This window comes from Oncorhynchus clarkii, chromosome 6, assembly GCF_045791955.1.
Source record: "Oncorhynchus clarkii lewisi isolate Uvic-CL-2024 chromosome 6, UVic_Ocla_1.0, whole genome shotgun sequence".
In the NCBI taxonomy this organism is placed as follows: Eukaryota; Metazoa; Chordata; class Actinopteri; order Salmoniformes; family Salmonidae; genus Oncorhynchus; species Oncorhynchus clarkii.
In genome coordinates, this window is record NC_092152.1 from 85,361,671 (window position 1) to 85,379,301 (window position 17,631).

Here is a 17,631-nt window from a genome sequence, read left to right on the forward strand (position 1 = left end):
AGGTTGCTGGTGTTTTATTTAAAGGCCCAGTTGACTGTAGTGTTTAGGTTGCTGGTGTTTTATTTAAAGGCCCAGTTGACTGTAGTGTGTTTAGGTTGCTGGTGTTTTATTTAAAGGCCCAGTTGACTGTAGTGTGTTTAGGTTGCTGGTGTTTTATTTAAAGGCCCAGTTGACTGTAGTGTGTTTAGGTTGCTGGTGTTTTATTTAAAGGCCCAGTTGACTGTAGTGTGTTTAGGTTGCTGGTGTTTTATTTAAAGGCCCAGTTGACTGTAGTGTGTTTAGGTTCACAGTGTTTTATTTAAAGGCCCAGTTGACTGTAGTGTGTTTAGGTTCACAGTGTTTTATTTAAAGGCCCAGTTGACTGTAGTGTGTTTAGGTTCACAGTGTTTTATTTATGTGCCATCAAACCCCTGCAACTAATCCAGAACCCTGCAGCCCGCCTTGTGCTCAACCCTCTCAAGTTCTCCCATGTCTCCAAGCTCCTCCACACACAAAGGGGATCTGTTTAAAGGGGCGTCGTTATAAAGGGGATCTGTTTAAAGGGGCGTCGTTATAAAGGGGATCTGTTTAAAGGGGATCTGTTTAAAGGGGATCTGTTTAAAGGGGATCTGTTTAAAGGGGATCTGTTTAAAGGGGATCTGTTTAAAGGGGATCTGTTTAAAGGGGATCTGTTTAAAGGGGATCTGTTTAAAGGGGATCTGTTTAAAGGGGATCTGTTTAAAGGGGATCTGTTTAAAGGGGATCTGTTTAAAGGGGATCTGTTTAAAGGGGATCTGTTTAAAGGGGAGCTGTTTAAAGGGGATCTGTTTAAAGGGGCGCTGTTTAAAGGGGATCTGTTTAAAGGGGCGTCGTTATAAAGAGGATCTGTTTAAAGGGGATCTGTTTAAAGGGGCGCCGTTATAAAGAGGATCTGTTTAAAGGGGATCTGTTTAAAGGGGCGCCGTTTAAAGGGGATCTGTTTAAAGGGGCGTCGTTATAAAGAGGATCTGTTTAAAGGGGATCTGTTTAAAGGGGATCTGTTTAAAGGGGCGTCGTTATAAAGAGGATCTGTTTAAAGGGGATCTGTTTAAAGGGGCGCCGTTTAAAGGGGATCTGTTTAAAGGGGCGTCGTTATAAAGAGGATCTGTTTAAAGGGGATCTGTTTAAAGGGGATCTGTTTAAAGGGGATCTGTTTAAAGGGGATCTGTTTAAAGGGGATCTGTTTAAAGGGGCGCCGTTTAAAGGGGATCTGTTTAAAGGGGATCTGTTTAAAGGGGATCTGTTTAAAGGGGATCTGTTTAAAGGGGATCTGTTTAAAGGGGATCTGTTTAAAGGGGCGTCGTTTAAAGGGCCGCCGTTTAAAGGGGATCTGTTTAAAGGGGATCTGTTTAAAGGGGATCTGTTTAAAGGGGATCTGTTTAAAGGGGATCTGTTTAAAGGGGATCTGTTTAAAGGGGATCTGTTTAAAGGGGATCTGTTTAAAGGGGATCTGTTTAAAGGGGATCTGTTTAAAGGGGATCTGTTTAAAGGGGCGCTGTTTAAAGGGGATCTGTTTAAAGGGGATCTGTTTAAAGGGGTGCTGTTTAAAGGGGATCTGTTTAAAGGGGTGCTGTTTAAAGGGGATCTGTTTAAAGGGGATCTGTTTAAAGGGGATCCGTTTAAAGGGGATCTGTTTAAAGGGGATCTGTTTAAAGGGGATCTGTTTAAAGGGGATCTGTTTAAAGGGGATCTGTTTAAAGGGGATCTGTTTAAAGGGGATCTGTTTAAAGGGGATCTGTTTAAAGGGGTGCTGTTTAAAGGGGATCTGTTTAAAGGGGATCTGTTTAAAGGGGATCTGTTTAAAGGGGATCTGTTTAAAGGGGATCTGTTTAAAGGGGATCTGTTTAAAGGGGATCTGTTTAAAGGAACACCGTTTTAAAGAGACACCGTTTTAAAGAGACCCCGTTTACTCACTGGATGTTCTGGTAGACCTCCACGGAGCTGTTGAGCCCCTCCAGTTGTTCCATGAGCAGCTGCAGGTTAGAGTTGATATAGCTCAGCTCCAGAACGACCATATCACACACTTTGTTGTTGGAGGTCGCCCTGGAGACGGGAAGAGAAAAGGAAAGGCATGTTAGCGTTCACAGAACTGAAGAAAAGGGTTGTGGGAGAATACGAGAATGTATTTTTCAAGCATTTAAAATAAATACAAACTTTGACAGACAGGACTGAGCTGTCAGACTGAGGTAAATTATTATAGGTTGTTTACACCCCTGCCACTATCTCCCCGGGGGGGGGGGGGGGGGGGGGGCGCTGTACCACACCTGCCACTATCTCCCAGGGGGGGGGGGCTGTACCACACCTGCCACTATCTCCCAGGGGGGGGGGGCTGTACCACACCTGCCACTATCTCCCAGGGGGGGGGGCTGTACCACCCCTGCCACTATTTCCCGGGGGGGGGGGGGGCTGTACCACACCTGCCACTATTTCCCGGGGGGGGCTGTACCACCCCTGCCACTATTTCCCGGGGGGACTGTACCACCCCTGCCACTATTTCCCGGGGGGGGCTGTACCACCCCTGCCACTATTTCCCGGGGGGGGGCTGTACCACCCCTGCCACTATTTCCCGGGGGGGGGCTGTACCACCCCTGCCACTATTTCCCGGGGGGGGCTGTACCATCCCTGCCACTATTTCCCGGGGGGGGCTGTACCACCCCTGCCACTATTTCCCGGGGGGGGGGGGGGCTGTACCACCCCTGCCACTATCTCCCGGGGGGGGGGGGGGGGGGGGGCTGTACCACCCCTGCCACTATTTCCCGGGGGGGGGGGCTGTACCACCCCTGCCACTATCTCCCGGGGGGGGGGGGGGGGGGGGCTGTACCACCCCTGCCACTTATCTCCCGGTGGACTCTTACAAGAAGCTGTGAAGACTGCCCCCACCTTGACTTTTTACATATATCTTGGTTTACGTACGGAAGGAGGGAAGGACAGACCTACAATTATGGCTGTCAGATCTTTAGGTCACAGAGCACACGTGGGCCCCCGTGGGTCACAGAGCACAAGGGGGCCCCCGTGGGTCACAGAGCACACGGGGGCCCCCGTGGGTCACAGAGCACACGTGGGCCCCGTGGGTCACAGAGCACAAGGGGGCCTCCGTGGGTCACAGAGCACACGGGGGCCCCCGTGGGTCACAGAGCACACGGGGGCCTCCGTGGGTCACAGAGCACACGGGGGCCCCCGTGGGTCACAGAGCACACGGGGGCCCCCGTGGGTCACAGAGCACACGGGGGCCCCCGTGGGTCACAGAGCACACAGGGGCCTCGTGGGTCACAGAGCACACGGGGGCCTCGTGGGTCACAGAGCACACGGGGGCCTCGTGGGTCACAGAGCAGACGGGGGCCTCGTGGGTCACAGAGCACACGGGGGCCTCGTGGGTCACAGAGCACACGGGGGCCTCGTGGTCTCTCTGAAGCTCTGTGTTGTGGGCCAACAATACAGATGAGGCCCAGAGATGGATCCCTACCCAGGCAGTGGGGCACTAAGATACACCCAGAATGGGTGGGACAGGAAGACTGATGCCCTCTGGGACCAGAGAGTAATGGGCTAGTGGGGCCTGACACAGGAATGAGACAGAGGACTGACTGACTGACTGGAGACAGAGGACTGACTGACTTACTGACTGACTGACTGGAGACAGAGGACTGACTGACTGACTGGAGACAGAGGACTGACTGACTGACTGGAGACAGAGGACTGACTGACTGACTGGAGACAGAGGACTGACTGGAGGCAGAGGACTGACTGGAGACAGAGGACTGACTGGAGACAGAGGACTGACTGACTGACTGGAGACAGAGGACTGACTGCAGACAGAGGACTGACTGGAGACAGAGGACTGACTGGAGACAGAGGACTGACTGGAGACAGAGGACTGACTGGAGACAGAGGACTGACTGGAGACAAGGCGAGGTCCATGGGAACTGCTCAGTTGAGACATAGTCTGAGTCCCAAATGTCAGATGGCACTCTATTCTCTCTATAGTGCACTACTTTTGACCAGGGCCAGTGTTCCATTTGGGACACGGCTAGATGAGGTTTCCTGACCTGGCTCTGATATTGGCCTAGATGGCTCAGGGGACAGGATTCATCTCATCACCACAGTTCATATACAGGCACACACCAATACATGGAAACACTTAGACCCTAATGAGTGGTGTGGTGGAGCTACAGCCATTCTCCTGAATCTGCACCTTTTATATTTTGGCATAAATTCCATGTATTTCCAGGGTTTTTGAGAAGGACCTCTAACAGAGAGGAAGTGAAGGACCCCTGAGGTCAGACTAGATACAGTGTGGTTCAAATGGTACCCTATTCACTATATAGTGCACTACTTTACACCAGGGCCCATAGGGCTCAGGCCAATAGTAGTGCACTATATATGGAATAGGGAGCCATTGAGGACGCATCCATAATGACAGACCCCGACTCCGGAAACTCAGTTCACACAGTAGGGAAACAGTAGAGACAGGAGAGACAGTAAGAACAGTAGAGAGACAGTAGAGAGAGAGACAGTAAGAACAGTAGAGAGACAGTAAGAGCAGTAGAGAGACAGTAGAGAGACAGTAAGAACAGTATAGAGACAGTAAGAACAGTAGAGAGACAGTAAGAACAGTAGAGACAGTAGAGAGACAGTAAGAACAGTAGAGAGACAGTAAGAACAGAAAGACAGTAAGAACAGTAGAGAGACAGTAAGAACAGTAGAGAGACAGTAAGAACAGTAGAGACAGTAGAGATACAGTAAGAACAGTAGAGAGACAGTAAGAACAGAAAGACAGTAAGAACAGTAGACAGACAGTAAGAACAGTAGAGAGACAGTAAGAACAGAAAGACAGACAGTAGAGAGACAGTAAGAGCAGTAGAGAGACAGTAGAGAGACAGTAAGAGCAGTAGAGACAGTAGAGATACAGTAAGAACAGTAGAGACAGTAGAGATACAGTAAGAACAGTAGAGACAGTAGAGATACAGTAAGAACAGTAGAGACAGTAAGAGCAGTAGAGACAGTAAGAGCAGTAGAGAAACAGTAGAGAGACTGTAAGAGCAGTAGAGAGACAGTAAGAACAGTAGAGAGACAGTAAGAACAGAAAGACAGACAGTAGAGAGACGGTAAGAGCAGTAGAGAGACAGTAGAGAGACAGTAAGAACAGTAGAGACAGTAGAGATACAGTAAGAACAGTAGAGACAGTAGAGATACAGTAAGAACAGTAGAGACAGTAGAGATACAGTAAGAACAGTAGAGACAGTAAGAGCAGTAGAGACAGTAAGAGCAGTAGAGAGACAGTAAGAGCAGTAGAGAGACAGTAGAGAGACAGTAAGAACAGTAGAGACAGTAGAGATACAGTAAGAACAGTAGAGACAGTAGAGATACAGTAAGAACAGTAGAGACAGTAGAGATACAGTAAGAACAGTAGAGACAGTAAGAGCAGTAGAGACAGTAAGAGCAGTAGAGAAACAGTAGAGAGACTGTAAGAGCAGTAGAGAGACAGTAAGAACAGTAGAGAGACAGTAAGAACAGAAAGACAGACAGTAGAGAGACGGTAAGAGCAGTAGAGAGACGGTAAGAGCAGTAGAGAGACGGTAAGAGCAGTAGAGAGACGGTAAGAGCAGTAGAGAGACGGTAAGAGCAGTAGAGAGACGGTAAGAGCAGTAGAGAGACGGTAAGAGCAGTAGAGAGACGGTAAGAGCAGTAGAGAGACGGTAAGAGCAGTAGAGAGACGGTAAGAGCAGTAGAGAAACAGTAGAGAGACAGTAAGAGCAGTAGAGACAGTAAGAACAGTAGAGACACAGTGGAGACGGTAAACACGGTAGAGAGACGGTAAGAGCAGTAGAGAGACGGTAAGAGCAGTAGAGAGACGGTAAGAGCAGTAGAGAGACGGTAAGAGCAGTAGAGAAACGGTAAGAGCAGTAGAGAAACGGTAAGAGCAGTAGAGAAACGGTAAGAGCAGTAGAGAGACGGTAAGAGCAGTAGAGAGATGGTAAGAGCAGTAGAGAGACGGTAAGAGCAGTAGAGAAACGGTAAGAGCAGTAGAGAGACGGTAAGAGCAGTAGAGAGACGGTAAGAGCAGTAGACAGACAGTGGAGACGGTAAACACGGTAGAGAGACAGGAGAGAGACAGTAGAGACCAGTGGATTATTATCAGGGAGTGACTCCACATAAATAAACCTGGACAAACCAGTCGGTCTGGTCGGTACACTTCTTTACCTGCTGCTAGGAGAGAGGAGGAACGTAGAACTACTGAAACCTGACAACAGACGGGGGAAGAAAGAAAGAGAGAGAGACAGAGAGAGGCCAGGTGAGGGTATAGGGGAGGACAGAGAGAGAGGCCAGGTGAGGGTATAGGGGAGGACAGAGAGAGAGGCCAGGTGAGGGTATAGCGGAGGACAGAGAGAGAGGCCAGGTGAGGGTATAGGGGAGGACAGAGAGAGAGGCCAGGTGAGGGTATAGGGGAGGACAGAGAGAGAGGCCATGTGAGGGTATAGGGGAGGACAGAGAGAGAGGCCATGTGAGGGTATAGGGGAGGACAGAGAGACAGAGACAGAGAGAGAGAGAGAGACCAGGTGAGGGTATAGGGGAGGACAGAGAGAGGCCATGTGAGGGTATAGGGGAGGACAGAGAGAGGCCAGGTGAGGGTTTAGGGGAGGACAGAAAGAGGCCAGGTGAGGGTATAGGGGAGGACAGAGAGAGAGGGAGAGGCCAGGTGAGGGTATAGGGGAGGACAGGGAGAGAGAGTGAGGGTGTAGGGGAGGACAGAGAGAGGCCAGGTAAGGGTATAGGGGAGGACAGAGAGAGGCCAGGTGAGGGTATAGGGGAGGACAGAGAGAGAGAGGGAGAGGCCAGGTGAGGGTATAGGGGAGGACAGAGAGACAGAGAGAGGCCAGGTGAGGGTTTAGGGGAGGACAGAGTGAGAGGGAGAGGCCAGGTGAGGGTATAGGGGAGGACAGAGAGAGAGGGAGAGGCCAGGTGAGGGTATAGGGGAGGACAGAGAGAGAGGGAGAGGCCAGGTGAGGGTATAGGGGAGGACAGAGAGAGATAGTGAGCAGGCAGGTGAGGGTATAGGGGAGGACAGAGCGAGGGTATAGGGGAGGACAGAGAGAGGCCAGGTGAGGGTATTGGGGAGGACAGAGAGAGGCCAGGTGAGGGTATAGGGGAGGACAGAGAGAGGCCAGGTGAGGGTTTAGGGGAGGACAGAGTGAGAGGGAGAGGCCAGGTGAGGGAATAGGGGAGGACAGAGAGAGAGGGAGAGGCCAGGTGAGGGAATAGGGGAGGACAGAGAGAGGCCAGGTGATGGAATAGGGGAGGACAGAGAGAGGCCAGGTGAGGGTTTAGGGGAGGACAGAGACAGAGAGAGGCCAGGTGAGGGTATAGGGGAGGACAGAGAGTGAGGGAGAGGCCAGGTAAGGGTATAGGGGAGGACAGAGAGAGAGGGAGAGGCCAGGTGAGGGTATAGGGGAGGACAGAGAGAGAGGGAGAGGCCAGGTAAGGGTATAGGGGAGGACAGAGAGAGAGGGAGAGGCCAGGTAAGGGTATAGGGGAGGACAGAGAGAGAGGGAGAGGCCAGGTGAGGGTATAGGGGAGGACAGAGAGAGACGGAGAGGCCAGGTGAGGGTTTTGGGGAGGACAGAGGAGTAAATACAGGTCACCTTTGTAGTCCACCTGCCTCTCTCCCCCTGCCACTCCCCAGGAGTCAGGAATGCTGTTTGCATTCCAGCCAGGTAGAAAAGACAGGTGGAACATAATCTCTTCAGACCTGCTTAATGCTTTGAAAGTTCAAAGTCCCCTACAAAATAAATATAATAGAATCATTTACGCCATTTAGCAGACACTTTTATCCAACGTAAATTACAGTAATGAGTGCATCCATTTTGTTTCTTTTACATATGTGTGGTCCCTGGAATCAAACCCACTATCCTGGTATTACAAGCACCATGCTCTACCACCTGATCTCCAGAGGACCACCTAAATAAACCACCTAACCCCCCATTACCTGCCAATCCCCCCACCACTAGATACCTACCAATCCCCCACCGCTAGATACCTGCCAATCTCCCCACCACTAGAAACCTGCCAAACCCCCCATTACCTGCCAATCCCCCCACCACTAGATGCCTGCCAATCTCCCCACCACTAGAAACCTGCCTAACCCCCCATTACCTGCCAATCCCCCCACCACTAGATGCCTGCCAATCTCCCCACCACTAGAAACCTGCCAAACCCCCCATTACCTGCCAATCCCCCCACCACTAGATGCCTACCAATCCCCCCCACCACTAGAAACCTGCCAAACCCCCCATTACCTGCCAATCCCCCCACCACTAGATACCTACCAATCCCCCACCGCTAGATACCTGCCAATCTCCCCACCACTAGAAACCTGCCAAACCCCCCATTACCTGCCAATCCCCCCACCACTAGATGCCTGCCAATCTCCCCACCACTAGAAACCTGCCAAACCCCCCATTACCTGCCAATCCCCCCACCACTAGATGCCTGCCAATCTCCCCACCACTAGAAACCTGCCAAACCCCCCATTACCTGCCAATCCCCCCACCACTAGATGCCTGCCAATCTTCCCACCACTAGAAACCTGCCAAACCCCCCATTACCTGCCAATCCCCCCACCACTAGATGCCTACCAATCCCCCCCACCACTAGAAACCTGCCAAACCCCCCATTACCTGCCAATCCCCCCACCACTAGATACCTACCAATCCCCCCACCACTAGATACCTACCAATCCCCCACCACTAGATACCTACCAATCCCCCACCGCTAGATACCTACCAATCCCCCACCACTAGATACCTACCAATCCCCCACCGCTAGATACCTACCAATGCCCCCCCACCACTAGATACCTACCAATGCCCCCCCACCACTAGATACCTACCAATCCCCCACCGCTAGATACCTACCAATCCCCCACCGCTAGATACCTACCAATGCCCCCCCACCACTAGATACCTACCAATGCCCCCCCACCACTAGATACCTACCAATGCCCCCCCACCACTAGATACCTACCAATGCCCCCCCACCACTAGATACCTACCAATCCCCCCACCGCTAGATACCTACCAAGACAGGAGGAAGGGGTGAGCGACAGGTTGACCACCCACTTACAGAGCACACCTAGCCTTCTATGTCCCAACCTACAGTAGGTCACACCCGTTCTCCTGGTGGCGTTAGAGCATTTAAATATAGCAAAAAATACTAAATAATCTAACATCTTTCACTGGGAGGGGAGGGAGACTAGAGCATTCAGAAGACTGTCAGGCTGATCCAAGGTACCTCAGTAAGGACTAGCCTATAGACTGTTCAGAAGACTGTCAGGCTGATCCAAGGTACCTCAGTAAGGACTAGCCTATAGACTGTCAGGCTGATCCAGGTACCTCAGTAAGGACTAGCCTATAGACTGTTCAGCAGACTGTCAGGCTGATCCAAGGTACCTCAGTAAGGACTAGCCTATAGACTGTCAGGCTGATCCAGGTACCTCAGTAAGGACTAGCCTATAGACTGTTCAGCAGACTGTCAGGCTGATCCAGGTACCTCAGTAAGGACTAGCCTATAGACTGTTCAGAAGACTGTCAGGCTGATCCAAGGTACCTCAGTAAGGACTAGCCTATAGACTGTCAGGCTGATCCAGGTACCTCAGTAAGGACTAGCCTATAGACTGTCAGGCTGATCCAAGGTACCTCAGTAAGGACTAGCCTATAGACTGTCAGGCTGATCCAGGTACCTCAGTAAGGACTAGCCTATAGACTGTCAGGCTGATCCAAGGTACCTCAGTAAGGACTAGCCTATAGACTGTCAGGCTGATCCAGGTACCTCAGTAAGGACAAGCCTATAGACTGTCAGGCTAATCCAAGGTACCTCAGTAAGGACTAGCCTATAGACTATTCAGAAGACTGTCAGGCTGATCCAGGTACCTCAGTAAGGACTAGCCTATAGACTGTAAGGCTGATCCAGGTACCTCAGTAAGGACTAGCCTATAGACTGTCAGGCTAATCCAAGGTACCTCAGTAAGGACTAGCCTATAGACTATTCAGAAGACTGTCAGGCTGATCCAGGTACCTCAGTAAGGACTAGCCTATAGACTGTCAGGCTGATCCAGGTACCTCAGTAAGGACTAGCCTATAGACTGACTGTCAGGCTGATCCAGGTACCTCAGTAAGGACTAGCCTATAGACTGTCAGGCTGATCCAAGGTACCTCAGTAAGGACTAGCCTATAGACTGTTCAGCAGACTGTCAGGCTGATCCAAGGTACCTCAGTAAGGACTAGCCTATAGACTGTTCAGCAGACTGTCAGGCTGATCCAAGGTACCTCAGTAAGGACTAGCCTATAGACTGTTCAGCAGACTGTCAGGCTGATCCAAGGTACCTCAGTAAGGACTAGCCTATAGACTGACTGTCAGGCTGATCCAGGTACCTCAGTAAGGACTAGCCTATAGACTGTTCAGAAGACTGTAAGGCTGATCCAAGGTACCTCAGTAAGGACTAGCCTATAGACTGTAAGGCTGATCCACGGTACCTCAGTAAGGACTAGCCTATAGTCTAGACTATTCAGAAGACTGTCAGGCTGAACCAGGTACCTCAGTAAGGACTAGCCTATAGACTGTCAGGCTGATCCAGGTACCTCAGTAAGGACTAGCCTATAGACTGTCAGGCTGATCCAAGGTACCTCAGTAAGGACTAGCCTATAGACTGTCAGGCTGATCCAAGGTACCTCAGTAAGGACTAGCCTATAGACTGTTCAGCAGACTGTCAGGCTGATCCAGGTACCTCAGTAAGGACTAGCCTATAGACTGTCAGGCTGATCCATATACTGGACAGTGTACTCCATGTACTCCAGAACGTATTTTGAATTAGGTTGAATTTGATATATGGTGCTGTATGAGAGCATTCCTGTGGCCAAGCCTCTCCTAGCCCATACTCCCAACGCTCCATACACCAGCTGCAGACATCATGACCTCTACTGGAATCATATAACAGCCTGTTCATATCAGCTCCTCCTAGCTGCCACAGGCCTCAGCCAAACCACAAGGGGAGAGGAGGAGACACCGTGAGGAGGGGAGAGGAGGAGAGAGGAGGAGGACACAGTGAGCAGAGGAGGAGGACACAGTGAGCAGAGGAGGACGACACAGTGAGCAGAGGAGGACGACACAGTGAGCAGAGGAGGACGACACAGTGAGCAGAGGACGACACAGTGAGCAGAGGAGGACGACACAGTGAGCAGAGGAGGACGACACAGTGAGCAGAGGAGGACGACACAGTGAGCAGAGGAGGACACAGTGAGGAGAGGAGGACACAGTGAGGAGAGGAGGACACAGTGAGGAAGGGAGGACACAGTGAGGAGAGGAGGACACAGTGAGGAAGGGACACAGTGAGGAAGGGACACAGTGAGGAGAGGAGGACACAGTGAGGAGAGGAGGACACAGTGAGGAGAGGAGGACACAGTGAGGAAGGGACACAGTGAGGAAGGGACACAGTGAGGAAGGGACACAGTGAGGAAGGGACACAGTGAGGAAGGGACACAGTGAGGAAGGGACACAGTGAGGAAGGGACACAGTGAGGAGGGGACACAGTGAGGAGGGGACACAGTGAGGAGGGGACACAGTGAGGAGGGGACACAGTGAGGAGGGGACACAGTGAGGAGGGGACACAGTGAGGAGGGGACACAGTGAGGAGGGGACACCGTGAGGAGGGGACACAGTGAGGAGGGGACACAGTGAGGAGAGGACACAGTGAGGAGAGGAGAGGAGAGTAGGAGGGGGGGGAGAGAGGGAGGGTAACAAAGCTGCTGTTGACGTCAAAGAGATTTGTCACACTGTGGCACGGAGCCTTTGTCCGCCTTGCACCATGGCAACGGACAACACACTAAACAGTAGGCCAGGTCACCGGGGCAACTGATTATCTAGGCATCATTATCTGTGTTTACTAACCTGGACCGTACACACACAGAGGCATTCTGGGAAAACACAGAATAACAGCCTCACCTCAACACAAATCAAATACATAACTTTATTGGCAACCTTGGAGTTTACAAATCGTATTTCCTGAGGCATACGGACCACTAATGAAGATGACAGGGGGCTCCAGGCCCAGAATCTGAGTCAGACAAGAACCGGAGAAAAAGACCGTCAAGATGGGTCTCTAGGTTTATTAAAACGCCAGTTCACGGTGGGTCCCCAGTTCATAAAACGCCAGTTCACAGTGGGTCCCCAGTTCACAGTGGGTCCCCAGGTTTATTAAACACCAGTTCACAGTGGGTCCCCAGGTTTATTAAACACCAGTTCACGGTGGGTCCCCAGTTCACGGTGGGTCCCCAGTTCATAAAACGCCAGTTCACGGTGGGTCCCCAGTTCACAGTGGGTCCCCAGTTCACGGTGGGTCCCCAGTTCACGGTGGGTCCCCAGTTCGCGGTGGGTCCCCAGTTCGTGGTGGGTCCCCAGTTCACGGTGGGTCCCCAGTTCACGGTGGGTCCCCAGGTTTATTAAACACCAGTTCACGGTGGGTCCCCAGTTCACGGTGGGTCCCCAGTTCATAAAACGCCAGTTCACGGTGGGTCCCCAGTTCACAGTGGGTCCCCAGGTTTATTAAACACCAGTTCACGGTGGGTCCCCAGTTCACGGTGGGTCCCCAGTTCACGGTGGGTCCCCAGTTCACGGTGGGTCCCCAGTTCACGGTGGGTCCCCAGTTCACGGTGGGTCCCCAGTTCACGGTGGGTCCCCAGTTCACGGTGGGTCCCCAGTTCACGGTGGGTCCCCAGTTCAAGGTGGGTCCCCAGTTCACGGTGGGTCTCCAGTTCACAGTGGGTCCCCAGTTCACGGTGGGTCATTCAAGTCTACATCCCACAGGGCTCTGGTCTAAAGTAGTGCACTATATAGGGAATAGGGTGCCATAGGGCTCTGGTCTAAAGTAGTGCACTATATAGAGAATAGGGTGCCATTTGAGATCAGTCCCAGGAGTCAGACGACAACAGGCAGTGTAACGTTAGCTAGCTAGCTAAACATGCGGCTATGGGCTGGCACTGGTAGTTTGGGATTATGGAGAGTGAATTAAATAGTTTCTTCCTCATCTTGCTAGGTAGTTATCTAGCTGTGGCCATCTTGCTAGGTAGTTATGTAGCTGTGGCCATCTTGCTAGGTAGTCATCTAGCTGTGGCCATCTTGCTAGGTAGTCATCTAGCTGTGGCCATCTTGCTAGGTAGTTATCTAGCTGTGGCCATCTTGCTAGGTAGTTATCTAGCTGTGGCCATCTTGCTAGGTAGTCATCTAGCTGTGGCCATCTTGCTAGGTAGTCATCTAGCTGTGGCCATCTTGCTAGGTAGTCATCTAGCTGTGGCCATCTTGCTAGGTAGTCATCTAGCTGTGGCCATCTTGCTAGGTAGTCAACTAGCTGTGGCCATCTTGCTAGGTACTGATCTAGCTGTGGCCATCTTGCTAGGTAGTTATCTAGCTGTGGCCATCTTGCTAGGTAGTTATCTAGCTGTGGCCATCTTGCTAGGTACTGATCTAGCTGTGGCCATCTTGCTAGGTAGTTATCTAGCTGTGGCCATCTTGCTAGGTACTGATCTAACAAGGCCTTTCTACTAAATAACAACATTAGCATAGCTAGCTAGATAACATTGGAATCTAGACCATTAACTAAGCTAATAACACAGACATGCGTTGCCAAACAACACTACTGCCACCTTCAGGTTTGGAGTATTTTAACAAGGCTTGGTGACTGACGACGTCAAGGTCTTTGCTGTGTGAACACAAAAGAGATTTCTCTGGAGTTTTTCCTAGCCACCGTGCTTCTACACCTGCATTGCTTGCTGTTTGGGGTTTTAGGCTGGGTTTCTGTACAGCACTTTGAGATATCAGCTGATGTACGAAGGGCTTTATAAAAATACATGTGACTGACTGGCTGACAGACTGGCTGACTGACTGACTGACTGACTGACTGACTGGCTGACAGACTGGCTGACTGACTGACTGACTGACTGACTGGCTGACAGACTGGCTGGCTGACTGGCTGACAGACTGGCTGGCTGACTGACTGACTGACTGGCTGACTGACTGACTGACTGACTGACTGACTGGCTGACTGGCTGACTGACTGGCTGACTGACTGACTGACTGACTGACTGACTGGCTGACTGACTGGCTGGCTGACTGGCTGACTGACTGGCTGACTGACTGGCTGACTGACTGACTGGCTGACTGACTGACTGACTGGCTGACTGACTGACTGACTGATTGGCTGACTGACTGACTGGCTGACTGGCTGGCTGACTGACTGGCTGGCTGACTGACTGGCTGAGAGACTGGCTGACTGACAGACTGGCTGACTGACTGACTGACTGACTGACTGGCTGGCTGACTGGCTGACTGGCTGACTGACTGACTGACTGACTGACTGACTGACTGACTGGCTGACTGGCTGACTGACTGACTGGCTGACTGGCTGACTGGCTGACTGACTGGCTGACTGACGACACTCTGTTCGGAGGTGTTAAGTAATGTCGGCTAGAAAACATTCCTCCCGGGTGTCTCTGAGCTACGAGGAATGTTTGGTCTTTCAGTCGGTGTTTGATCTCAAGGAGCTTCCAACAGTTGAGACTGTGGTGACAGAGTGGTGACAGAGGGCTGACAGAGGGCTGACAGAGGGCTGACAGAGGGGTGACAGAGGGGTGACAGAGGGGTGACAGAGGGGTGACAGAGGGGTGACAGAGGGGTGACAGACAGAGAGGACTGAAACCCTTCGACAACAACAACGTGTCCCTATCCTCTACATATTCAGGCCCTGCTGAACGGACTAAGGTTACTACTGTAATAACTTGATTAGTTGTTCACAACATCCGGAGACGTCTGCATGGATGGGTTGGAGGCTGGGACACTGACTTACCATACAGGGCTCTTCTCTAATGGAGGCTGGGACACTGTCCTTACCATACAGGGCTCTTCTCTAATGGAGGCTGGGACACTGACTTACCATACAGGGCTCTTCTCTAATGGAGGCTGGGACACTGACTTACCATACAGGGCTCTTCTCTAATGGAGGCTAGGACGCTGTCCTTACCATACAGGGCTCTTCTCTAATGGAGGCTGGGACACTATCCTTACCATACAGGGCTCTTCTCTAATGGAGGCTGGGACACTGACTTACCATACAGGGCCTGCAGTGTGTGTCTGTCTTCCTGTTAGTGTACGTGTGAGAGGCTGTGTGTGTGTGAGACTGTGTGTGTTAGACTGTGTGTTAGACTGTGTGTGTTAGACTGTGTGTGTTAGACTGTGTGTGTTAGACTGTGTGTGTTAGACTGTGTGTGTGTTAGAGTGTGTGTGTTAGACTGTGTGTGTTAGACTGTGTGTGTGTGTGTGTGTGTTAGACTGTCTGTGTGTGTGTGTGTGTGTGTTAGACTGTGTGTTAGACTGTGTGTGTGTGTTAGACTGTGTGTGTGTGTGTGTGTGTGTGTACGTACCTTAGTAAGTTCTCTGCCCCAGCTCTCATCCTCATCTGTCTAATGATCTGTTGGTTGAGACTGGCTCTCTCATTCTGCAGCTTGGAGCGGCCCGTCAGGGCTAGTGGGTTACATCCCTACAGAAAAGACAGGAGAACAGAGGACATTAGTATCTGAGGAGCCTTCTGTCAGGGCTAGTAGGTTACATCCCTACAGAACAGAGGACCCTTCTGTCAGGGCTAGTGGGTTACATCCCTACAGAACAGACAGGAGAACAGGGGACATTAGTATCTGAGGACCTGTGTGGAGTGGGCTGTGCTGGACAGATGACCAGGTCAAGCTGACTTCCACAGTGTTGGATGTCTTGGTATTAAACCCAGAAGCTCACAACAAGCTGTAGTTAAGGACAAGGCAGACAGTCCCATGTGCCTCTGCCCCCTCTGTACTGAAACCCCATGGACTTCAGAACTCACTGCCTGTTCTCCTGGTGTCCTAGCAACAGGCTGCCAGACCTACCTACCTGTTCTTCTGGTGTCCTAGCAACAGGCTGCCAGACCTACCTACCTACCTACCTGTTCTTCTGGTGTCCTAGCAACAGGCTGCCAGACCTACCTACCTACCTGTTCTTCTGGTGTCCTAGCAACAGGCTGCCAGACCTACCTACCTACCTACCTACCTGTTCTTCTGGTGTCCTAGCAACAGGCTGCCAGACCTAACTACCTGTTCTTCTGGTGTCCTGGCAACAGGCTGCCAGACCTACCTACCTGTTCTTCTGGTGTCCTGGCAACAGGCTGCCAGACCTACCTACCTGCTCTTCTGGTGTCCTGGCAACAGGCTGCCAGACCTAACAACCTGTTCCTCTGGTGTCCTAGCAACAGGCTGCCAGACCTACCTACCTGTTCTTCCGGTGTCCTAGCAACAGGCTGCCAGACCTACCTACCTGTTCTTCTGGTGTCCTAGCAACAGGCTGCCAGACCTACCTACCTGTTCTTCTGGTGTCCTAGCAACAGGCTGCCAGACCTACCTACCTGTTCTTCTGGTGTCCTAGCAACAGGCTGCCAGACCTACCTACCTGTTCTTCTGGTGTCCTGGCAACAGGCTGCCAGACCTACCTACCTGTTCTTCTGGTATCCTAGCAACAGGCTGCCAGACCTAACTATGTCAACACACAGATATACAAATGAATGTTACTGTGTCCTTGTCTGAGTCAGAGGTCAATTGAACAGCAGTCAGGCTCCTAGGTTACAGAGTAATGTTCCTGTGTTCCTAGCCAATAGTAGAGCTAACAGGTTGACAGAGGTGTGTCCTGTACACTGTGTCAGCACATAAAACAAGACAGAGAGAGAAACTGGTCGGCTTAGCAACACATAGTTGTGCTCCACAATATGACGACACCTACAGATACATAACCCCAGACTGAAATAGAACACAGAGTTACATGACCCTGGCGTACCTAGCCCAGCGGGCCCCTGGCGTACCTAGCCCAGCGGGCCCCTGGCGTACCTAGCCCAGCGGGCCCCTGGCGTACCTAGCCCAGCGGGCCCCTGGCGTACCTAGCCCAGCGGGCCCCTGGCGTACCTAACCCAGCGGGCCCCTGGCGTACCTAACCCAGAGGGCCCCTGGCGTACCTAACCCAGAGGGCCTCTGCGTACCTAACCCAGAGGGCCTCTGCGTACCTAACCCAGAGGGCCTCTGCGTACCTAACCCAGAGGGCCTCTGCGTACCTAACCCAGCGGGCCTCTGCGTACCTAACCCAATGGTTTCTACGTACCTAACCCAGCGGGCCTCTGCGTACACTAACCCAGCGGGCCTCTGCGTACCTAACCCAGTGGGCCTCTACGTACCTAACCCACCCTACAGTATTAAACATGGTGCGATCATAGGACATTTCTATCAATCTCATTTTAGTCGCTGAGATAAATAATGTATCTCTCCTTGTTATTTCCTCACTGTGATCAACAGCCGATTCCTTTCTCTGAACTCAACTGACTGAAGTAGACAACTTACTGTACATCGACCTAACAAGTAAACATCCCCCCCAAAAAATAAAACATGATTTACTTGTAATATTGTTTTGACAAATAAAACATTACTGTAACACGTGGACAACAACCAGAAAGACGTCACCTGTCAGGTGTTGCTGTTCCTCAACACAACAATACTGGGTGTTTGT

At 51.5% G+C, this 17,631-nt stretch overlaps 1 protein-coding gene across 1 annotated transcript in view; it reads right to left on the reverse strand.

The window, feature by feature from the left end:
* Nucleotides 1-17,631, reverse strand: part of LOC139411747 (rhophilin-2-like) — a 78,271-nt gene that overhangs the window by 33,951 nt on the left and 26,689 nt on the right. Inside the window, exons 2-3 of the mRNA XM_071158444.1 lie at nt 15,480-15,595; nt 1,933-2,061 (exon numbers count right to left, since the gene is read on the reverse strand). Of these exons, the coding sequence (XP_071014545.1) occupies nt 1,933-2,061; nt 15,480-15,595 (245 nt within the window). The remainder of the gene's footprint in view (nt 1-1,932; nt 2,062-15,479; nt 15,596-17,631) is intronic.